Source organism: Paralichthys olivaceus, chromosome 20 (assembly GCF_024713975.1).
Source record: "Paralichthys olivaceus isolate ysfri-2021 chromosome 20, ASM2471397v2, whole genome shotgun sequence".
Classification (NCBI taxonomy): domain Eukaryota; kingdom Metazoa; phylum Chordata; class Actinopteri; order Pleuronectiformes; family Paralichthyidae; genus Paralichthys; species Paralichthys olivaceus.
In genome coordinates, this window is record NC_091112.1 from 9846533 (window position 1) to 9870432 (window position 23900).

Genomic DNA, 23900 nt, shown 5'->3' on the forward strand with positions numbered 1-23900 from the left:
GTTTGGTGTTTCCAGTCTGGGAGTGAGTAGAAACACCATTAGGATTATTTTATATTCCATTTTGTTCACCACTGAACCTTTAAATGTGCTCCTACAAAATAATGAAGTATTATCCAAACAGGAGCCCCAGGTGATGCACTGAAGCAGGATGATCATCTGTTAAAAACACGTTATTACAGAGTATTACCACAAACACTACGTCGGTTCGTGAAACACTGCGCAGGTCGCAGAGTCTGGAGGCGGGCGCGCTGTGTGACGTGGCGCTGGGGGCGGAAGGTCTTGTTTGTGTTTTGGTTCTAAGGGGAAGTTGCGAGAAGAAAGAAAAAGGAGGAGACGTGACGGGGTTGTTGAAATTTATTTTCTCCCCCCCCCCCCCTCACCAACAACACCACCACCGGCACCACCTCACCACGGTGACCCTGGTTCCGTGCGTAAAACCCCACAGCGGCGGCGTTGGAAAGTTCCCTCCATCGTCTGGCTCTCAGGTACTCGACGTGAATCGACAAGTTGTGTCTCCCAGCTGGCGGACAGGCTAAAGCTAACGTCTGCTCACTTGTCATCGGTGGGGCTGATGTTAGCATAGCGCCGTGGCTAGCTGACTCCTGCTGATGTTCTATAGCTACGTGAACGCAGAGATACAGGCCCGTGTCACATCTGAACGAGTCCTGCTCTTCCTCCTCTGTGTCAATGTGTTGCCATTAGCATGCGGCTAACGCTGCCTGGTGCGAGCAGCTGTGCGGCTGGCTAACAGCTGACTCTAATAGCTAACAGCTAACTGGGTGGAATCAGGTCAGTGGGTGGAATGCCAACGATGCTAACAAGCTAACGTTCGTGTTTTTTTTTAATTGAGGTTTCGAAAACTCCACATTGAATAACGTTGACCAACCAGCACAACACATCTGTGTGACAACAACCCGCAGCAACGCGTTGACTCGCTTGTCAACACTGTTCTAAACTTTATTTGTCTGAGCCTGTCGTTGTGTGCTGTTGGGAGGCTAACGTCAGAGTGGCTGCTGCCAGGAAGCTAACTGGCTAGACAACCAAAACAATTTGGAAAATGGCGTCCCCTTCTATAATCGAAAAGGATACGAGGCTACAGTTAGCACGAGTGAGTGTGTTTACAGCAAACTAACGACGGATACACCCACATCATGTGTGAGCGTCACAGTCGTTTGTTGACAGCCCCTGTCGTGAGTCCCTGAAACGCAGCTACTCTGCAGGTCCTTGTGTGTATTTAACTCACAAGTTCTGTGTTTACCCAGACGAAAATTAGTTTCACACACACACACACAAACGTATAGACTTGTAAAACTAAACCTGTAGACAAGTTAGGCCCTTATGTGATCCTTATTGTCATCAGTTTATATCTTGACCCTCTGCTGTCTTGATGTCTGTCGACACTTCAGCACAGACACTTGACCAGACTTGTCGTTGCAGTCTCATTTTGAATATACATATAGGTATATCCACTCACTGGTACAGCAGGGAAGCATATGCACAAAATAGGTACCTGGACATTTGTACAGTTTCATAGGAAAGTTTTGGAATAAAGGTGGAGCTTGGTGACAGTGCATGGCGAGGTGTACGCCCCCCAGTGTAATTTTGTGCAGCAGTAAATCATCGTGGTTAACGGTGACCTCACCATCAACACCTCTCGGAGAACAATGTCAGCAAACATGTGACCGATATACTTCATGAAGTAGCTTTTTGTGTGGGACCACTGAGCCTTATAGCATTTGAGAGCATATGTGAGACTGACCTCTTTTATACGTGTCCCCTGGATTAGGGAGTTTGGTGTGGGGTGCACATTGCAAGTCATTACAGTAATGTGTTTTTGGTCAGGGATAAGAGTGCATTAATCATGCACAGGACAAATTTTCCCTGCAAAATCAGATATGTGTTTTGATTATCTCCCGACAACAGCTATTTGTTGTTTATAAATTAGTCAGCAGTTTCTTCCTAAGTCAGTTAGTAAGGAATGCATGAATGCATGGTATGTGACCGTACATGCGGGTGGGTTAAAGTCTTGTGGAAGCTCCTGAAGCTGAAGGGATTGTTGAAAAGTCCTTTGCTTGCTGTTACTGCATGTTGTTGTGGTGGGCTACCTTTGTTTATTGGATAATGTTATTCATAAATACATTTTTGGGAAGAAATGCTTACTTCTGTGTCGTAAATGTGGATAAACTGTGTCAATAATGAAGTTGTTATACTTAAATTAGGGTTTTACATGTTTGAAAGACTTACGATGGAGTAAACCAGCGGCATTCAGATGATTAGAAAATGTTTACAAAGGGGGATATGGATGAATTTACTTTTTCATGAATACTGAAAGACATAAACGTGATATTGCATACATTGTAAGTTTTCTTAACTTGGAGTCAATTAGTCATTAAGCCTTCAGTGTTGTAGATCTGTAGAAACCAGATGTTCATTTCCAACAGCCTCTGCCAAACCTGCAGAATGCACAGCATTGCATTACATTAGCTCTGTTGATTGGTAGAGTCAGTCAGATGAGTGTGGGAGCTGACACAACTTTTAAAACGCATCACTAACAGAGAACGGAGAGCATATTTACCTACAGTGATATGCAGCCTAATGTTTCATATGATAATAGCAATCATACGTGATTTATTCTAAACAGTTGATGAGTACTTCCTCTCTTTAAATTTCAAATCTATTCTTGTTTATTTTTGTTAATCCCATCCTCATCAATATTTTTCAGAATCCTAGAAATGCCCCATATTACATATTCATTTCTATAAGTGCTTCATAGAGGCCACAGCCTATGTTTGTATTTTGTACAATTAGGTTAATGTAGTCTGGACCCTGTTTTTTTACACTGACTGCAGTAGATTAATCTTTTTTTAATGTGTTAATGTCTCTCGTCATAGGAGAACAAGGACAAATCTGTTCATAGTAACTTCTGATAGATCTTAAACAAACAAGACACTGTCTTGACCCATTAGTGCTTTGGTGTCACTTGATTTGTTTGTTAAAAATATTGTAACATAAAATGCTGGGGCATATTTAATTCAAGCTGATTTGTTGTTAGTTGCATTTACTCTGATCCGCGATTCTCTTCTATGTATAACATGTTCTTATGGCTGTTGATAAAGCAATTTCTTCTCTTGGTTCTTGCAGTAGACGTCCTGATAGTGAGGTTTGGCACACAGGACACCGGGCGATCTGACTTGGTCATGGCCAATCGGGGAGGAGCTACGAGACCCAATGGACCCAACGCAGGGAACAAGATCTGTCAGTTTAAGCTGGTGCTGTTGGGGGAGTCAGCTGTTGGAAAGTCCAGCTTAGTGCTTCGCTTCGTCAAGGGCCAGTTCCATGAATTCCAGGAGAGCACAATAGGAGGTGAGCTTCATATCAGCAGGTCAGACTGTTGGTTGACATTCAAATGGGAGTTTTGTGATACTATTAATTTATGTTTTAACTAAGCTTATCTTACTTTTATTCAAATAGTTGAATTGAGATCCAGGATAAAATTTAGTTCTATAGAGTGAGCCACAGTTTTACTCACATAATAGGACTTGAAAGTGTTTTGCTATATTTATGACCATTTTTCTTCACATGAAATTGTTAAGGTGTCGATACTAATTATCTGATGCTGACTAACCTCTCACCTCCTCCTTTCCCTGCAGCGGCCTTTCTCACTCAAACGGTGTGTCTAGATGACACAACAGTGAAATTCGAAATCTGGGACACTGCAGGCCAGGAGCGTTACCACAGTTTGGCACCCATGTATTACAGAGGAGCACAGGCGGCCATTGTGGTCTACGACATCACAAACGAGGCATGTTTGTCCACCTTGTGCAATTTTGCCAACATGATCTCATCTCTAACTGATGATAGTTGCTGTGTATTCAGCCTAATGCTTACCCTACAACAAGTTCAAATACAGCTGCTGTTACAGATTGCAGTAGCACGAAGGTACAATGAATGGCACAATTTCTTGTATTTACAGGAATCCTTCGCACGGGCTAAGAACTGGGTGAAGGAGCTGCAGAGACAAGCCAGCCCAAATATTGTCATCGCTCTGTCAGGCAACAAAGCTGACTTAGCCAGCAAGAGAGCTGTCGACTTCCAGGTTAGACAAAAAAAAAAGCTGTGTCTTGACACCTCTTCCCTCTAAATGTGTTTCACCTCAGTGTGTGCATGTGTAAGGATGTGTTCAACTCATGGTGGTTACGTTGTGTTAACAGGATGCCCAGTCCTACGCAGATGACAACAGCTTACTTTTCATGGAAACATCAGCTAAGACTTCTATGAATGTGAACGAGATATTTATGGATATTGGTGGGTAACTCTTGAAACTTCATTCATAGATTTTGCCAGTGGTGATCTGAACTAAACTAATTAGTCCTAGTAGTTCTATAAAGGATTTATTATCATTAAATGGTTGTGGTCAGGCTTGCATAATGGAAGATTCGACAGATATAACTGCTTCTGCTGCAACATCTTTGAATGTCGTTAAGTTTTCATTTTTGTTTCGTTTCAGCGAAGAGATTGCCGAAGAGTGAGCCTCAGGCTGCAGGAGCAAATACCGGACGCACCCGGGGAGTGGACTTGACAGAAGCCGCCCAGCCAGCCAAGGCTCCGTGCTGCAGTAACTAACGTGAAGAACGCCTTCCCTCCAACCAACCTGTACAGCAGTAGCTAATGCGACTGATGCCCTGACTGCCACTGCAGTTACTAATGCAACGTGTTGTACTCTTATCTCCACATCTCTTATCGGCAAAACGGAAAAGATGCCCTGTGCCCACCTTTTGTTTTTCGGTGTAGTGAAGTCACCTCCATTACACTGATCTCTCCTTTCCTACGTTGTGGTTCTGCTGCTACCTGGTGAAGCCTCCTTACCATCCATTCTTACTTTCTGTCATCTAGCTTTTTGCATCTATCAGTTATTACTGATAGAACAATAGCAGCAGGTATTAGAGATTATTAGTGTACCCTGACTTCCATGATCTTCCTTCCAACATGTAGATGTGGGTTTCTTTTGGGGGAAGTGGTCACTTCCCTTTTTTTGAGATAGCTTTGTGACAAAAAATCTAAAATGCAAATCCTCTGTTTTTGTTCATTTCTTAACCATTTTCCTAAAAGTCAGTCAGAATTGTGTAGCACATATCTGTACACTCACATGGCCTAAAATAGAAAAACAAAAAAAGAAGTTATATCTTTTTTCTACAGTAGCCCAGAAAAAAGTCTGTTAGAGGAGTGTATTAATAATGCGAGAGAGGAAAAGTGGAGGGTGGAGAGGGATGGAGAAGAACCCAAAGCATCATGTTTTTTTTCACCAGGAAACTTGTATGTGAAAGTTAAAAAACAGCTGTGGACTGTAGTCCTTTTAGATTTTCTCTATCTGACTCCCTTCTGTCCACTACTATCCACGTCCTTTCCCCACTAAACCCAAAGTAGCATTAGTGTACATTCTCTTCCCCCTTTATAGGCTCTATTCTGGGGCCATGCCTGCTTCTAGCTGTCCCGAGTGGCATCGTGCAATGTTTCACAGTCTTATGTCTGTGATTTTAAGTGTCTGCAAGGACCAGTGCAGAACAGCAGATCACCCTGCTATACCCAGCTTTCTCCACAACAAGGCGGAGGAGGGTCTCTGAGCAACTCATCAGTGTCACCCCCCCCCCCCCCCCCCCCCATGGTCATACTGGGGTCTCTGGAGTTTCTGCCTTTGGATGATTTAGTTAATGCAGGTGACCTTTACTGTCGTGTGGATGTTGATGGACGGCTGCTGGGATTGCACATGGTAAAAAGCGAAGGTGATGGTAGCGAGCAGGGAGTTGCAATATGTCCGTTTGCTTCATAATCACCTTTTGAATTGTTAATTATTTGTCTGCTCTTGATTAGGCAGTGCTTCAGACAAGGTCATGTGTCGCCGTGTACAAACTGGGCCTGGCTGGCTGACAGATCTCATCCATAGACTTACTCACACGTGCCCGTTTGTGTGCGTGTATGTTTGAACACATAAAAAACACACTGCCCCATTTGAACTCTGTGCGACCGAAATATATTGTACATAAGTGCACACACATAGGTTGTCTGTTACACAACTCCCTCATAACATATTTGTGTTGTCTTTTTTGCCCAACCCCCCAACTATACATCATTGTTATTTACACACATAAACACACATTCATAGCTCTTTTTACAGACCTGTCTTACTCATGCCTTGCACTAATGATGCTCATGAATATATCTTGTCATAATTACAGCCAGTGTGATATAAATATATATAAATAAATATAAATATATAAATAATATACTGTAAATAGGGTGTTGCAGTGTAGCCTACCTTTTTTGATTTACCAGTGACCGGACTAATGCTTGCTAGGGGGCTGTCTAGATAATCATTAAAAAAACTGTACATTTGGAGAAAAAAAAAACAGCTTTGGACTTTTGTTGTTGTTCCTTTTCCACACAAATGGTTCAAATCATAATCAGTGGCGGTCTTTATAAATGTTCGTAGTGTTATAAACAAAAAGAATGAAATTGCATTTAATTAATCATCTGTCTTGTACCTTTTTTTTTTCCTCACAAGAAAAAAAAATCCTGGTTTTCTATTTTGTAACACTATTTGGATTTCACTAATTCTTTTTTGTAGTGGTATCAGGCTACGATTCCTTGTCCGGTTCTCCTCCACCTGTAGTTAGACCTGGACCTCCAGAGGGTCGTAAAAGCCCCAGAGGAGTCGGACTCGATGCAAAACTGTTTTATTAACCAGCTGTCTGCCCCTCCATAACATCTCAGTAACCTTGTGACCATATTGTAGCAAACAGTGTTAACAACTGTCAGCTGGGGATCGATGGTGATTCATGAATAAATCAATTATGAATTAACACATAATGGGGATGTAAATTGTGTGTGGTTTTTTTTTTGCCATGAATACTTATTTGCAGCAGAAAAAACTAAGAATGCAAGCATTTTACAGTACTGTTATGTAATGACCAAATAAATACTGAAATAAAGTTGATCATTTATTATTGTAATCAGGCTGTGTGTAAATATATATATATATGTGTGTGTGTGTGCATGGACCTGTCAAATTGACACTATGTCTGACATTTACCCTGTTTAATTATGCACATGGATCATAAATCCTGATGCTAATATTTGTCTAAATGTGATGAGAAACTCTGCATGCTTTCCTTTTGGGGATTTGACTTTTCTCTCATGAAACATTTTTATGTTATAAAGAAAAATATATATTATTATAGTCTATTAAACATGGTTATTGTTGTTAATCCTAGGATTTGCTTAGTGCTGCATGAAGTGACCATGATCCACCAGCTCAGGAAACCAAGCCACGTGTTTTTCCATCTCATTTGACCTTGAGATTTTTCTCGCATTTCGTGACCTCTCGTCTCTGAATTCTGGTGGAATTGGTCCGTATGTCCCATCTAAGTCCCCTAGCGGAGGAAAATGGGCCTACAGTGAGAAATTGAAAATAAGGATGAGCGCCATGTCTGATCCTCCGCTGGTGGAATAAGAGCGGACGGCAGAGCGAAAATTTTCCCCGGGCCGCGGTTCCCTTCGGGGTTCGTTGCGAACTATGGCCGACAGCGCCGGGATCCAGCAGGGTTCGCCGGCCATCGGGGCCGCGGGCTTGGTTCCGGCCGCTCCTGGAGCCGGGGGTACGGAGGGCTCTGGCGCCGCTGGAGGATCCGCACGTATCGCCGTGAAGAAGGCGCAACTCCGCTCCTCACCTCGGCCGAAGAAACTGGAGAAACTCGGCGTGTATTCCTCCTGCAAAGTACGATCTACCTGCAGACTCTTTACTGGCAGCGGTGTGAGGGCTTGCTCTTTACAAAGCATCTGTCCTGTGCAAGGTTGCAATAGTTAACAAAATGCAAGCGCAGCAAAGGAAGCCATTGCCGCACTTCATTTTTTTTTTTTCATTTTGCATGCACGAAGCAATTACCGAGAATGCGATAGTAAAAATCAGGCGACTTAAAGCGTCACCGTGGGCACAGGGGTTGAAAGCAGGGGGCCTCCAGCTGCAAACTGTCCGCTGCTTTTACGATCACACTATGTTTCTGTCAAGGTGGGGGGTTGTGAACGTAAACATTGGCTTGGCGCTGGTTCTTGGGAGTAGCTGTGCGGTGCTGTGCGCGCAAGGGCTGCATCCGTGCGTAAAGGCTTGCCCACGGGGACATTTCAGCGCCGTGCCGCCGGTGAGCGCACGATGCTAATTTTTATTTTTTTGGGGGGGGGGTTCATGCAGGGTATATGATCCGCAGAGAGAGAGAGGGACAGGGTCTTTGTTTTGACAGGGTGACAGCTGCTGGAGGGGGGGTGGCCGAGAGGGGCGGAGTTTGTTGTTGTTTCACGGCGCATGCGCAGTGCGGCGCCTCCAGCTGACGGTGACAGGCCTGCTCGCCCCACCTACTAAGCCTGAGCAGTCACAACAAACCTCCATTAACCTAAGAGGCCTTGACAAGGTGTGAAAGCTTGTATGCTGTGGCACAATTACAATAAAAACATATGTCTCAAGTGGCTGTGGCTGAAGAGGAAGAGCGGTCGGTGGTTCGATCTCAGTCTTCACGCATCCATCCGAATGCCAAAGTGTTCTTGGGCAAGATGCCTAACCCCAAATTGCCCCTCATAGAAAAAGTGCTGCCCATAGATGTACTGTATGAGTGGCAATAAACTGTACTGTAAAGCGCTTTGAGTGGTCATCAAGACTATAAAAGTGCAATATGAATACAGACCATTTAGCATTTGATGTAATGTGAGTATAAAGCAGGTAAACTATGCAAGAGGGCGACAACCTGTCAGCCATGAAGGATCATTACCTAAAACAACTTTACGAACACAACATATCGATGCTTGTTCCACCTGAAAGATCTGCAGCAGTGTATCAGCACTCACTACGACATCTGACTGTGAACCTAATGCTGCAGTTTAAAAAGGAAGTTATGGTTTTGGTTTGTTTAGTCTGGACTGATTACCAGGAAACTTGGCGTAGGGATGCAGAGATGCAGGAGCAATCAAACATGATATTCCCTTCCCTTATTGATTCCGTTTAAGGCTCTTCATGGCCCGGCCCCAGGCTATATCGCTGATCTTTTGATTCCCTATTCACTTCTGCCCAGGGTCAAGTTTCACTTCAGAATCTAGGCTGAAAACTAGGGGGACAGAGTGTTTACCATCAGGGTCCCAAGTCTCGGCTAAAAACGTACCTTTGTCGGAATGCATATTCCTGAATTTACTTGGGGTGCCAGGCTATTGTTGGTCTTTTATCTTATCATAATTACCATAATTATTCATGTACTTGTTCTGTATTTTATTTTATTTTTTTCTGTGGTGTAGCACTTTGTACTTTGTAGCTTGATTCAATTTAAAGGAGACTGTTGGGCCTTGGCGTAGGCATGAGCTCCTCTGAGTGCTATTCTAGTTTAAGATAAGTTGGATTTATGCTTTTATTAATTTAAACTCTGCTTCTTAGGCTGAAGGAGCCTGTAAGTGTAATGGCTGGAAGAGTCAGAACCCCCCTCCCACTCCCCCCCGAACTGACCAGCAGTCCAACGCAGTCAACCTGCAGGAGCCCTGTCGCAGCTGCTCTCACACTTTGGGTGAGTGACTTGGAAAGAAGCTAAATGATACGTACATGCTTGGCATTAGATTTATTATTGATCTTATTGTTAATTCTTGTTTTATGTATCCCCCAGGTGATCACGTGACGCATCTAGAAAACGTGTCAGAGGAGGAAATGAACAGGCTTCTCGGTATCGTCCTAGACGTGGAGTACCTCTACACTTGTGTTCACAAAGAGGAGGATGCTGACACTAAGCAGGTCTACTTCTCCCTCTTCAAAGTAAGCCTCTGCTTTGAGTATTAAAGATATACAAACAGGATTTTCCCAGCCTCCATTGTGTACAGGTAAACACATGTCTTTTCTGTCGATCTTTCAGCTGCTGAGGAAATCCATTCTTCAAATGGGTAAACCGACGTTAGAAGCACAGGAGAGTCCTCCGTTTGAGAAACCCAGTATTGAGCAGGTGAACACACATATTGACTTTGTGTCAAGGCCTGTTGACACAAATTAGAATTCTAATGTTTCCTCATGTGTATTTTCTTTCCCATACAAATAGGGGGTGAACAATTTTGTCCAGTACAAGTTCAGCCACCTACCGTCTAAGGAACGTCAAACAATCATGGAGCTTGCTAAGATGTTTCTCAACCAGATCAACTACTGGCAGCTGGAGACGCCCTCTCAGAGACGCCAGAGGGTGCCTACTGACGACGCCGCTGGATACAAAGCCAACTACACCAGGTAGCAGCTTGAGCACACATCCTGTCTACGTGCATTACACCTGAATACGGTCACATTTAAACTGAGCTTCTTCTGTCGTGCACTCACTACAGATGGCTCTGCTACTGCAACGTGCCTCAGTTCTGCGACAGCCTTCCCCGGTACGAGACCACGCAGATCTTTGGGCGGACACTGCTGCGCTCGGTTTTCACTGTGATGAGGAAACAACTGCTAGAGCAGGCGCGACAGGAAAAGGACAAGCTGCCACCTGAGAAACGCACACTTATTCTCACACACTTTCCCAAGTAAGGAAAAGGAAAAACATACAGCAACTCCCAAGATTTATCACCGGGAAATGTACCGCAAACGTAAATTGGCTATATCTTCAAACTAACACGTAATTAACAATCCAGAACAACCGCTAATCACATATGCATACTTGACTAACTTTACAACTAAGTTGCCTTTGCTTTGTTTTCTTTGGCTCAGGTTCTTGTCTATGCTGGAGGAGGAGGTGTACAGCCACAGCTCTCCCATCTGGAGCCAAGACTTCTTGGCAGGAGCATCGGGGGGGCAGATCCCTATTCACACAGGTAACAAACACCCTCGCAGGCCAAACACGAACGCACAGATGCATTGTTCAAGCCGACCTTGGATTTTTTTTAACTTTTGCTTTTATTATCCTCTGCACAGTTATCAGCGCGCCCCCCGTGGCCAGGCCATTGTACTACAGCACCAGCCCCGTGTCAGTGGACCCAACCACCTGTGGCAGTGTCAGTCCAGCCAGGAAAACTGTGTTGGAGTCAAACCCAGGTGTTACAGTCAAACCTCTACATGACTACACATCTAGAAAATATTCATCATCTTCATCTGACTGATGTGAAACAAAAACATAACATGACCTACTGACTGTTTACCATCTTGACATCTTTTTGACATCTTGTTTGGGTTTAAATGCACTGATGACAAGTTCCTCCCTCTTTGCCCATGTGCTGTCATAGTGGGAGAGAAGCGTAAACCCTCCGAGCCCCTTCCCCATGAGGAAAACAAGAGACCGCGGGCGGTGGGTGACATCCCCATGGAGCTCATCAATGAGGTGATGGCAACCATCGCCGACCCTGCTGCCATTCCTGAGGTAAAGGCAAAAGAAATCAAGGAAATAATTGAAACTGTGTCCTTATGGATTACAAATGATATCATATTTAACTGAAGAATTGTATGCCTTAATGATATAATTCTTCCATGAGTTCATCATACAGAGGAAATATTGATTTAATTTAAATAAAAATGTTTTATTAAAGGAAAAATACCATTGAGATAGTGTCATTGTTTCATAACATTTATTGAAATCTTTAACAGAATACTGCATACAACAATCTGATCTGTGGATATGTGACCATATAGGAATTTAAAATAAGTTAAATAAACGCTCTCTAAACCTATTTTCTTTACGAGGATGCTAATGGTGGGAGTAAAGGTTATAATCATGATGCATGACTTTATGATTTTCCCTCCTGTGCAGACCAGTCTGCTGTCAGCTCACTCTGCACGTGATGAAGCTGCCCGTTTGGAGGAGCGCAGGGGGGTGATCGAGTTCCATGTCATTGGTAACTCCTTAAACCAGAAGCCCAATAAGCGGATCCTGATGTGGCTCGTCGGCCTCCAGAACGTGTTCTCCCACCAGCTCCCCCGCATGCCCAAAGAGTACATCACACGACTGGTGTTCGATCCGTGGGTGGAACCGTAGTTGATCATCATCACTTATTGGGGGGGTGTTGAAGAGGTGACTAAAATGCAAGTTTTCATTGACAGGAAGCACAAGACGCTGTCGCTGATCAAGGACGGCCGCGTGATCGGAGGGATCTGCTTCCGCATGTTTCCATCGCAGGGCTTCACAGAAATCGTCTTCTGTGCAGTCACCTCCAACGAACAAGTCAAGGTGAGAGCGGCTCCTGCGTCTCAGCCTCGTGGAAACTTCCATGTCTACTTGATTATTTTTTTAACCTTTGCCTGTGGCTGTGTGGCTGCAGGGTTATGGAACCCATCTGATGAACCACCTGAAGGAATATCACATCAAGCACGAAATCCTCAACTTTCTCACTTATGCTGATGAGTACGCCATCGGCTACTTCAAGAAACAGGTAACATGCTATGTTCATTAATTTGCTCAGTACATGCTTATTATACATTACATTACAGCTGCTTTGGTCACAGGATGTAATTGTCGTCCTCCTCAGTCTCTCACAAACATCTTCCCTCTGTAAAACAAAATAATCGTTTTTTATATTGCTGGTCTGCCATGTTTAACAATAATGAAAAACTCTGCTAAGGCCCAAGAGTCCCCTTATAAAGCCATATTTATATTTAGAATTGCACACATTCAATTATTAGGCCTATTAGGCAAATGTTGTATCTCTCAGTATTAAAGAAAGTTTAAAAAAAATTGTCCTGGCTCCACCCCCTGATCTGAATTCTGCACCCAAAAAGTTATTGATTCTTTCCTAAGTTGCTTTTATGTAATCCTGATAAATAATTACTACCATTTGTTCTTCTGCCTTGCTTTCATTTTACATTTTTACTTGGTATTGATATGTAATGAAACTATAATGATAAAAATAGCATATGCACAATATAACCAAATCAGGCAATGTTAACTTTTTTAAACTGCAATGATGCCATTTCATAATAATATCATCATGATGCAATTTATAAGAAATGATGAATGATTCATCTATAGAGCTGAAGATCATATGATGGGGAATCATTTCTTCTATATATATAGGGATATCTTTTTTTCCCGTCGACATTTGATCTGGAGAAACCATCCTAAGTAATATTCACACCACGTTAAGTGAAATCTGTCCATGCACTGTTGACTCCCACAACATGGGTGTGTTTTTTTAAATGGGATAATTTGTGCAGTGGTTGTGTGGCCCTGTATAAACTGCTGCCAGAAAACATGTCTCCTCCTCCATCTCAGGGTTTCTCAAAGGACATCAAAGTTCCCAAGGCCAAGTATGTGGGCTACATCAAGGACTACGAGGGAGCCACACTCATGGGCTGTGAACTCAACCCCAGCATCCCCTACACAGAGTTCTCCATTATCATCAAGAAGCAGAAGGAGGTGTGTGGGCGTTTGAAAAAGTTAGAAACTTTTAAAAATCCTTCCTTCTCTCTGTTCCTACACTTACTATCTGTTATTCCACCCTCTTGTGTCTCTTTCTGTCAGATCATTAAGAAACTGATAGAGAGGAAACAGGCTCAGATCAGAAAAGTCTACCCCGGACTTTCCTGTTTTAAGGAAGGAGTTCGGCAGATTCCCATAGAAAGCATTCCTGGCATACGTACGTTCCTACTAACCGTATTCACAGTATATGACATTTATATTATTATTTTTAGTATTTTAGATGGTACTCACTTTGGTGTTATTTTATTAACAGGTGAAACTGGCTGGAAACCTGTGGGCAAAGGGTAAGTGTGAATCTACTGTGAAAGATTTCAACTGAGCACTGTGCCTTTGCATTGCTTCACCAAATGACTTGGCTGATGTTTTCCCCAAGTTGGCATGAAGCAAGTTTTCTAAATTAAGGACCGCAGATCAGTTAGCAGGAGTATAATTAAATCTCTTAGGTCAGCAAGGATACAAACAGCAGTGACCGGAGTTACAGACCATAAAATACAATACGATAAGATAAGATAACTTATGATTCGATAAGATAAAAAACAATACAGTACAATATGATACAATTTCTTTATGTAACCTTAACGTAAACTACACTACAATAAGATAATATTCCATGTAGGATACAGTAAGATATGTTACAATATTACACAATCGAATATAAAAGCAATACAGTACGATGTGATACGATACCTTATGATACCATAAGATAAACTACACTACTGTACTGCCATGTTACAGCAGCGAAGGGGATAGTACAAATACACACCAGTAAAAGAAGACACAAGGTAATATAACAAATAGAAAATAATAGAATAATATATACATCATCATTAAACATTCATCAAGTTTGGACCCAAGCATAAGAACAATTTTCATCAAAAGGCTCGGGTCTTGTATCTGGATATCAAACCAACTAAAATCACTTCTTCCAGTATTGTATTAAGGTATTTTCAACACTGTTTTCTTTATTATACTTACACTGTACTAATATAAGTATTATACTTATTATTACTATGGTGAATGTTTTTGCATTCTGCATTAATTCTTCTCCAGGAAGGAATTGAAGGACCCTGATCAACTGTACAGCACTCTGAAGACCATCCTTCAACATGTGAAGGTGAGGGACAAACACACACATGTACAGATGCACAGCACCGACAACACATACATGTACACACACCTCTTTAGTCCCTAACATCATTCATCTTCATGTCACAGAGTCACCAGAACGCCTGGCCGTTCATGGAACCTGTGAAGAAAACAGAGGCACCTGGGTACTATCAAGTGATTCGCTTCCCCATGGGTATGTAATCGCATGACATCTAAGTAAAGCTGATACAAGTGGCATAACGACTGATACATTTTTTTGTCAATCACAAAGAAATATAACTGACCCTTGATATTTTACAGGAGTAACCATAAACTTTATTTTAAATGATAATGTAAGACTAATAAATCCAAATATTTGGAACCTGAACTAAGATGTTGAAAAACACCCTTCTCGATGGGTCACATGATCACCAGGGAGATGTGTAGAGCAAGAACGGATCTGTCCATTAGCAGCACTTTAATAAAAACTTTAATGCTACGCATGGTGGTTTCATTTAGCTTCTTTAAAAGTCACTCACCCAAAGTCTGTGTCAAGTAGGTTGTGGCTTTTTCTGTCATTTCACCAACAGGCTCCGTCCGTCCTCTAAATATACCAGATTCTTTTCACCTACATCCATGAGTGATTCCCTGTGAAACTGCTGAAAATGTCAAAAATCATCTCGCAATGTTAAAGAAAGTGAAAAAAAAAAAGATTCTGGATCTGCTCACTGATTCGGATCAGCACCCTGGTCCCTGGTCTCTCCCCAACCCATACCACATACTTCCATTACGTTTTGTGATAATCCCTCCTGCAGTTATAATCCTGTTGATAAGCAAATATACAAACCAACAAACAAACCTGCCTCGGAGGAGGTAGTGATTAGAGAGAATAACTGAATAATGCTAACAGCAGCATTTGGGATTAAAAAATGACTGAATTTCACATTTAGCACATTTCAGTAGTTCTCACAGTTTAATATTGTTCAAGTGGCACCAAGACTGAAGTGTCCTTCTTGAAAATAGAAAAGAGCTCTGTCCTCATTAGTGCACTTAACCAATTACTGAGAGAAGAGAAATCACATTTCACATTCTATTTCTTTTTTCTCCTCACAGATCTGAAGACAATGAGCGAGCGCCTGAAGAGCAGGTACTACACGACGCGCAAGTTGTTCATGGCCGACATGCAGCGCATCTTCACCAACTGTCGAGAGTACAACCCTCCGGAGAGCGAGTACTACAAGTGCGCCAATCTACTGGAGAAGTTCTTCTACACCAAGATTAAAGAGGCCGGCCTCATTGAGAAGTAGAACAGAGGAGGAGGAGAAGTTTCTCTTCACCTCCACAAAGAATGAGACAAGGCCTCTGTGGTCCAGGTTATACGGGGACTACTGACTCTGGAGCGGTCGGGTTTCAGAGACATATTTTGATGTAAAAGGTGCACACTGGTCTCAGATCAGCACTCTTTAATGTTTGATGCATGCAGGCAAAGATCCTGAATCGGTAGCTTAGACTGATATTTACACTGAAAGATAGGCCGCGAGGGACGGCCTCACTGACGACCTGTGAGACTGTCGCTGACATGAAACATAAGAAAACGTGTGTCTTCATATTTCATCACATATCCCAGGGTCCCGTGCAGAGAAAGGACAGAGGAAGGTGTGAGAGTAATACATATTGAACGGGGCTGAAAGCTTCTGTTGTTTGTGTGTGAAGACTGAGAGGCAACGGAGATTCACCGCTCACCTTTCTTACTTTGTCTCTCTCCGTCTCCTCTTTTTTTTCCTTTCATCCCCTCATCCCCCTGCCTTTCTGAATGCCTGCCTCCTCCTCCTCATCTCAGTGGACTCAGGTAGATATGTCACATCTACTGTGTGTTACATCATTACACAAGTGTTACCTTCGAGGGCCGTGACTGAGAGATCAGATTTTCCTGTCTGTGCAATCGTGCGCGCCACTAATGAGGTCAAAGTTTGACTGTGATGAGTTCATCCTGCCAAAAGAGGAATACATACTTTAAATTTGTACAGATTTTAATTATTTTAAAGCACTTATTCCCATTGTATATTTTAAATGTGTATATAACATATATTTTCTGTTTCAGAACTAAAACAAAATAATCTTTTTTGTACAAGCCACCTAGGGCAGTGTGACTATCAAAATGCACTTTTATTTTTCCAAGTATTAGTAAACATAAAAATAAGAGCATCCTCTTCTCTTCAAAATTTGTTTGACAAGTTAAATTACCGCTGACTAAGGACTAATTTAATTATCTAGAGTTTATTCTTATTTATGTGCTGTAATTTAAAAAGGAAATGCTTTAGACAAGGTTAATTTATTCTCTCTTTATTTTTGCCCTGCAGATGGAGATTGATAACTTTATACTTTGGAGATAAATGAGAAGATTGTGCAATACTATGTAGTTTTGCTGTTTTGTAAAAAGGTGTTTGTACTTTTCAAACTTTAGGAAAATATGTTTTGTATTATGTCTGGAAAAACTACTTCATGCTCTTTGTACAACTGGTTTTAATGACATAGTATTAGCCTATTTTATAGACTGAATAAAAGAGGTGAGGCTAATTCAGCGTCTGTGGTGACTCAACTCAATCACATCATTTCTATGCCTCCGCACCAGCAACACCAGATGGCATTCTACCAAAGATATCTCAAGAACACATTGAGGGAATTTAGTCAGATTTGGTTTGAATGTTCACTTGGATTCAAGGATGACCTGGTTGGAATTTGGAGGTCAAGGTCACTGCAACCCTCTTAAATGCGTTATCTTAATGAGAATAATTTTAAATTTGGCACAATTCTTCACTTAGACTCAGATTAAGTGATTAGATTTCAGTGGTCAAGGGTCACAATGACTCTGGATTAAAAAAAAAAATTATTAAACAATTTTTGAGTTTTGAGTTCAACCTAAACAAACAAGTTTAGATGGAACTCAGTTTTCCAGTTTTAACCCTTCAGAATAAAAAATTGCTCTCCAATAAAGCTCATTGTCTAAACTTGTCATTCGAGCAGAGCCATTAATATAATTTGTGTTCTTTTTTACGAAAGAGTAAAACATTTTAACCGAAAAATTTAACAGATACACATTTGGCCCTATGGCTCCACCCAACCCCCACAAGTCTTTAAGGATAAGATGTATAGATGAGGGATAGATTAAATTTATTAAAAGACATTAACGTGCTCATATTCAGAAAAGCTCATACTCATTTAGGTATGATGGCACAACATATTTAAAATCCGATTTTCGGAAAATGAGGAAGTAGAGGAGAGAAGAGAGAATTTAAGTAAAAGTATGAAACATGAAAAGTTAAGGGAAAACAATCTTCTCCTGCTCACAGTCAAATTATGCGTATATACATATACGCATCCTACGCATATATATATATAGCATATATCACAGAAAGATGCAACCTTGCAAATGAAAACCAAACTCTGACAATGTCAGCAAACACTTGAAAACAAGGTCGCTGCTTTCAGCGACAGCCGACAAATGACTCATTGTATTTCTCAAACGTCTGCTTGCCGCTCACAGAGTTCCTTGATTTCTGCACAGACCCCCTGTCAGTCTTCTCCTTGAATATAGGAGAACTGAGGAACTGCAGGTCTGTGAATTTGTCTCCCCGCCGAAGTTTCCTGTTAGGATGAGAATATAATTGAGAATTCGTACAGTATAAAACATTTACCATGAGTGGCTTTAATATGCAAACTTACGCATTCAGCGAGGGCTCCTTGTAGTCCACCACCATGGTGCAGCGCCGCTTGCGAGTGGGGACAGGAGTGGAGCATCTGCCATCAGAGGGGTACTTGCGATAGGCTGCAGGGGACATATTGGTCATATCACACAGACTCAAGCCCCGCCCTGCTGTCCTTACACCAAGCCCACCTGTAGAAATGTGAAGGAAGATGTGACGAGAAAGAGAAAAGGAAACAGAAGTTGTGTGTATTTCTGAGCGTACACCAGTGAACAGCAACAAACTCAGAGTGCAATAGAGATGACGCACAGAGAAGTGACAGTCATTGGCCAATAAGCTTACGTTTCTTGCACGCCTTGATCCGCTGAGGTGTTTGATGTGGTAAAAGAGGAGTGTCGCTGGTGGAATCTCTGAAGTTGGACAGGACGTTGTCTATTCTCATCATCTCAGCTTCAACCAGTGGGCTGACAGGAAGCAAACAATCCTCCTCCATCATCTCACTGTGAGGTTCTGGCAAACATACACAAATATTCACCTTTAAAACAAATGACCACTTGCAAAAAAACAGACATTCAAGCCCCAAAAGGAACCATAACAATTTTCCTCACCCTGACATTTTCGTTATTATTTTTCTGACAATCAGAAAAAAATGACAATCTGAAAAACATTGATGTCAAACTTGTGTGTCTATGCTGCTGGAATATTCCAACAAAGAGTCGTCAGAGTGGAAAGAAAGAAAGGTCCAGTTTAGTGTGCAGCTTAATTTTACTAAATTGCCACTGCATCCAAACTGAGAAAAAAGCCCTTTACCGTGGGTAAATACATAATAATAATAATATTATTGCCACACAGGCGGATTAGCAGATTGTTTTGTCGGTCTCCCTGTGGCATAAGAACTCAAACACTATAAACTATTTTAACAGACATAAAGTGAACATGTTGCAGAACATGTGCTCACCTTGGTGATGTTCCTGTTCCACCCCCTCAGGGTTAGGGCTGTTAGAGAAGCTCAAATCAGGGCAGTGAGGGAGATGACCTTCTTTCTCTTCAGGCTCTGCAGTCTTAGGACTTGATTCCTCATCTCTAAAGACTATAAAACAAAAAAGCAATGGCAGAAATTGTTTGGTTATAACCATTAAATGTCTCTTTCAAAGCTTTTAAAAGTAATGTGAAATTAATGCCCATGTTCTCACCAGAGATCTCTTTTTTTGGAGGGATGTTTTCCTTTTGTCTGGGCCGGCCTCTACGGGTGGTGATCCCTTTGGTCTTGCCCAGTGAAGTCTGTCTCCCCCTGGTTTTTTGAGGAACATAAAGGCTGTCCTCAGATTCAGATGATGGTGATGACGAGCTCGACTCATTCAGTCTGGAAGTGACATGTGGTGCATCAGTCTGGGCCTGTTCTCTTTGCGGAGCCTCTTCACTGATTGGTGTGGCCGGTTGACTGTCCTCAGCCTTCGCCTTGAACGGTGTGACGTGTACCGTCTCTTCACAGTCGAAGTCAAACGTGTCATTAAATCCCAGTGATGTGTTGAGCTTATTGCCCTGCGATGGAGGTGCTGCTCTGGAACGCGTGGCTGAACGGTCCCGACTCTTGGAGCGGGTTCTGGGTTTGGGATTCTCCCATGGTTTCTTTAACTGAGCACGCTCTGGTCTGCGGCCTCTCTCAGCTTTCCGTGCAGGCGCCTCTGGTTTGGTGCGCGGCTCTCGCTGGGCTTGTTTCCTGTTGGGCTGCTGGTGGTTGATTTTTTTAGGTGGGACTTGTTCAGGGGTAGAGTGCTGAAACTCTTCATTGTCAATGAGATCTGCAAGTTCTGATTCTGGACCAAGCTGTGGCTGATTTGGATTTTTTTCATCACCCTGAATAGGACTCGCTATTAAAGTCTCTAAGCATGCTGCGGCGTCACCCCCACTCAACAACCTCTGTTCCTGCACACGCTCAGACCTCCTGTTGTTTCTTCTGTCAGTGTGCCGACGACGTACACCCACTGAGGATGGTAAAGTAGCCTGCTTGTCACATCCACGTTGTCCAGAGGTCTGAGGCTCTGTGAAGAAAAAGACAACATTATGAATTATACAAGCTCAATTTCAGAAGACAAATGCAGTAGTTTATTGGAATACTGTAATCAACAGCTTTGTGTAATTTTCTGAAAATCCAAAGAACAGATTATATTTAAATAAATTTGGGGATCAACCTATCGTTTGAATAAAAATTTTAATTATGTCCTACAATGCAACTTAATATCTACGTGGATGAACAAAATGAGTATTTCTACTCTTTTCTCAGCTGATGAGTTAGCTATACCTGCACTAATTGGTGAGGCTTTGCACACAACAGGCTCATCAGGGTTCTGGTTGGTCCGCTTTCTCCTGAAAATAAAACAGTAACAGATTGTCAGTCAAAAAACTCAGGATAAAGGTTGTAATAAAATGTTCTGCAATGAACTTTCCATTTTAAAGTTACCTTGCTGAATTCCTGTGGTGCTGAGGTTCAACGGAGATGTTTGTAGCTTTTGTCTAAAAAGATACATACACAAAAATATACATTCAGACAATTTGTAAGTGAAATCCAGAATCAGCTCTAATGTGAAACATGGACTGGATATGGGCAAGAGGAAGTGAAGGGTACCTCTGAGGTGCTCGCTGTCAGGGCTTCCTGCTCCTTGAGCTTCCTCTTGAGCAGGAGCAGGTGAAGGAACAGAGCCTGTTGCTCTCGTTTCAGCTGCAGGATCACTGCGTTGGCTTGTCTCACTTTTTCCTTTTCAGACTGCAGGGCTACAGCCAGCGCCTTGTTGTTCTGCTGGACACCGTTCAGGATGTTGTGTGTGGAGATGACCCCTGGGAGTAAACACAATAAGGTCAAATAAGATTATCATGTTCAATAGGGGCAAAATACCACCAACACCTGCATCTTACAAGTACATTATAATGAACATATATTTTGATTTCAGTTACATTAACTGTGGGAAACGTGCTGATCCTCACCGCTGCTTTTGTGAATGATTCTGGGTCGTCCTCTGCTGGGAGCCGTGGCACTCGCCAGCCGTTTGTTCCTCTTCTCTTTCATCTTGTCCTTGATGTCCTCCAGACTCTGCTGGAAGGACTTCTTCTGGGCCCGTTCTTTCACCATGGCTCACGACCTCCGATCGGGTTTCAAGCGTTTGTGGGTTGTCCGGCTAATCAGCAGCGCAGCATTGTGACCACAAACCTTAGCAAAACAAACGACTCGGCTAACCTGCTAGCTAGGTTAGCAGGCTACTTGACGTCAACCACACGCACGCTCTATCTTCCGTAGCCGCAGGAGGACGTTATAAAATAAATCGACTTACCAGCATGTGTGCATCGACAAGCTGCTCGATGCGTGAATAAGACAAATGTGCTATTTAGTTCAAAATGGCAGCGGATGATAAGTTTTCTCTCTGATCACTAGCAGACTCTCAACGAGTTAACGTTCGAATTTTGAGCCGCGAGTGCTGATTGGTGGAAATTTCAGCAGACGTCACTTCCTCCAAGTGAAAATAACGTTTCGCAAGATGGCGCTGATGCACAGAGGAAAAGAAATTGTACCTATAGTAGTGATTTCATATTTACTCACGATGTGTAGTTCTTCTATCACTTGGATGAGATGAGATGAGATAGAACTGTATTTACGTTGAAGGGACTTCTTGTGCCAGATCTTTCTCCAAAGTTGCAATAACAAATAATTATATAGAAATATGAAAAATAAGTATCAAAATATCAGGAGAGAACCAGTGTTTAAATATATCGCAATACAAGTAAGATGAGTTCCAAAAATATAGAAAACAAAATATTTCACATGATCATGAACGTAAAATTGTTAATGGTATTAATGATGGAAGTAAAGATATTGTCCATGAAATGATAAATGGAAAATTGCACATGTAACGCATGATAATGAAAGATGCACCTCATACACACTATCTTTGGCCCCATATACTCCATATATACTTCATATGCTCTTAGGGCCTATATATACATTATCTCAGGGCCTATATATACGTGATCGCATGACCTATATACACACTATATTAGGGTCTATATACACACTCATTTTGGGCCTAAACACCCACTATGTTAGGACCAATATACACACTACCTTAGGGCCTATATATACACTATCTTAGGGTCTATATACACACAATCTTAGGGCATATACCTTCATACACCAACTCAACTGTCTCCCATTAAAATCCTACTTCAATGCCACGAGTGCCTATTCCTGCCCTTTCTCAGGTTTTACTCAGTAAATGTTCCGTAAATATTGAATTACAGTAAAATAACTGGTCATGATCTCATTTTCTCTCTCAAGTCAAAGTCAAGCAGGCATGTCTTACTTGGCAGCAAACTGGGGAAGAAACTAGCACCCTTCGTGCAGGGCACTGCAGCTAATGCAACATCCATTTGGACTGTTTTTGTCAGCGAGGATCCAAGAAAGTGTCTGCGACAGCCAAGTGAGTGGCGTATTGAGGCTACGAGAAGGGTTTTGGTGAAGCGCTGTGTTGTCAGTGTCGCCCTCTGAAAACAAATGACTTCAGTACGGGTGCCTCAGCTGTAAAACAGGCTTGTACTTTTGGGCAAGACCCTTGGGTAAAGTATGTGGTTCATTGTTGATTTAGCTCACTTTTCTCACAGATGTTTTCAATGGGATTATTTCTATACAGGTTGCATAAGAATAGCAGTTAAGATTTATTACTAAGAAAATAAATATAAAAAAACTATGCAAAAATCCAGCTAACGTCATAAGCTCTTTTTAGTAACAGGCATGGCCTTTTGGTATTTGTGGTGGGTCTGAGTAAGTGTTGTAGGTGTGAGTGCTCCGTTACTAAGTGAGCCATACAAATCTATAATGACTCACTGTTTTAATAATAAGATCACTTCTTTTTCAACTAAAAGGTCCTTTATTCTTGCTAAAGGTGAGTTAGTGTTACAGCTGCTCCCTTATTGCAGGGAAATAGTGAGTGTGTGTTTTGTACACAAGCCTTTTTGTATTAAATCAAAAAAAAGAGAGACAGGAGGGAGATAAACATAGAGTAAGACGGAGGGACTCCACAGGTTTTAGCACAGCTTGGTTTAATGGACAAATCCATCACACAGTCATTTCATGCCACCCCTGACTCTCCTTGTGTCAGACGCCTGGAGAGAAACTTATTATCACAGGTACAGGAAAAGGACAGAAGGGACTGAAATTTTAAACGGAGTGGGTTTTGTGCTAGTCGGAGAGAAATCAAGGCACAATAAAGATACAAACAACAACTGACTGCAGACAACAACACAGAAGAAGACACTGCCTTTTGAGTATAACAGGAGCTACTAGTTCAAATATCTTATGATGTGATGCACTAATATCAGGGATTCACAAGCGAATCCTTGTCCAATCTGATTTCTAGTTCACCCATCCCTGTCCAGACAGTCTGACTGGCCAATAAAAAGATCATCTGCTTTCTTGCCAGATGAAAAGTATTAGCTCTAATCTGTGCACTCGCCTCAGACGGGACCCAAAATACACAGCCCTCCTTTTTTTAATATGGAAAATGTGCATATGGTGCCATACTCACGATTTATGATAATGAAATCATAGCACAGGGTCTGTAATCAACCACAAAAGCAAACCTTAAGCCAGAAACAGCTCAGG

The 23900-nt window shown here is 42.1% G+C and overlaps 3 protein-coding genes across 7 annotated transcripts; 2 read left to right on the forward strand and 1 right to left on the reverse strand.

The window, feature by feature from the left end:
* The first annotated feature begins 256 nt into the window (after nt 1–256).
* Nucleotides 257–7007, forward strand: LOC109631800 (ras-related protein Rab-5A). Of its 3 annotated transcripts, none has more exons than XM_020090781.2 (6): nt 257–485; nt 3142–3363; nt 3651–3802; nt 3974–4096; nt 4212–4305; nt 4508–7007. In XM_020090781.2, the coding sequence occupies exons 2-6, from the start codon at nt 3198–3200 to the stop codon at nt 4621–4623; spliced, it is 651 nt and encodes a 216-aa protein (XP_019946340.2). In that variant the 5' UTR covers nt 257–485; nt 3142–3197; the 3' UTR covers nt 4624–7007. The 3 variants fall into 3 exon arrangements, with proteins under 3 accessions (XP_019946340.2, XP_019946341.2, XP_069371904.1); XM_020090782.2 differs by having other exon boundaries at nt 450–789; XM_069515803.1 differs by lacking the exon at nt 257–485 and adding an exon at nt 994–1108.
* Nucleotides 7008–7441: 434 nt separating this feature from the next.
* On the forward strand, nt 7442–17123 carry kat2b (K(lysine) acetyltransferase 2B). The gene is made up of 18 exons (XM_020090803.2): nt 7442–7771; nt 9467–9593; nt 9690–9835; nt 9933–10019; nt 10113–10294; nt 10387–10578; nt 10763–10866; nt 10967–11086; nt 11275–11408; nt 11796–12004; nt 12086–12212; nt 12304–12414; nt 13254–13397; nt 13503–13617; nt 13714–13744; nt 14511–14574; nt 14676–14760; nt 15660–17123. Exons 1-18 carry the CDS (start codon nt 7571–7573, stop codon nt 15851–15853), a joined length of 2373 nt encoding a protein of 790 aa, XP_019946362.2. The 5' UTR covers nt 7442–7570; the 3' UTR covers nt 15854–17123.
* Nucleotides 17124–17700: 577 nt separating this feature from the next.
* sgo1 (shugoshin 1) lies at nt 17701–21716 on the reverse strand. Of its 3 annotated transcripts, XM_069515799.1 has the most exons (10): nt 21577–21716; nt 21233–21423; nt 20877–21085; nt 20712–20764; nt 20553–20617; nt 19444–20292; nt 19209–19340; nt 18593–18760; nt 18270–18441; nt 17701–18191 (listed from the first exon to the last, which is right to left on the reverse strand). In XM_069515799.1, exons 2-10 carry the CDS (start codon nt 21375–21377, stop codon nt 18032–18034), a joined length of 1953 nt encoding a protein of 650 aa, XP_069371900.1. In that variant the 5' UTR covers nt 21378–21423; nt 21577–21716; the 3' UTR covers nt 17701–18031. The 3 variants fall into 3 exon arrangements, with proteins under 3 accessions (XP_069371900.1, XP_019946364.2, XP_019946363.2); XM_020090805.2 differs by having other exon boundaries at nt 18270–18372; nt 21233–21707; XM_020090804.2 differs by having other exon boundaries at nt 21233–21707.
* Nucleotides 21717–23900: the final 2184 nt, after the last annotated feature.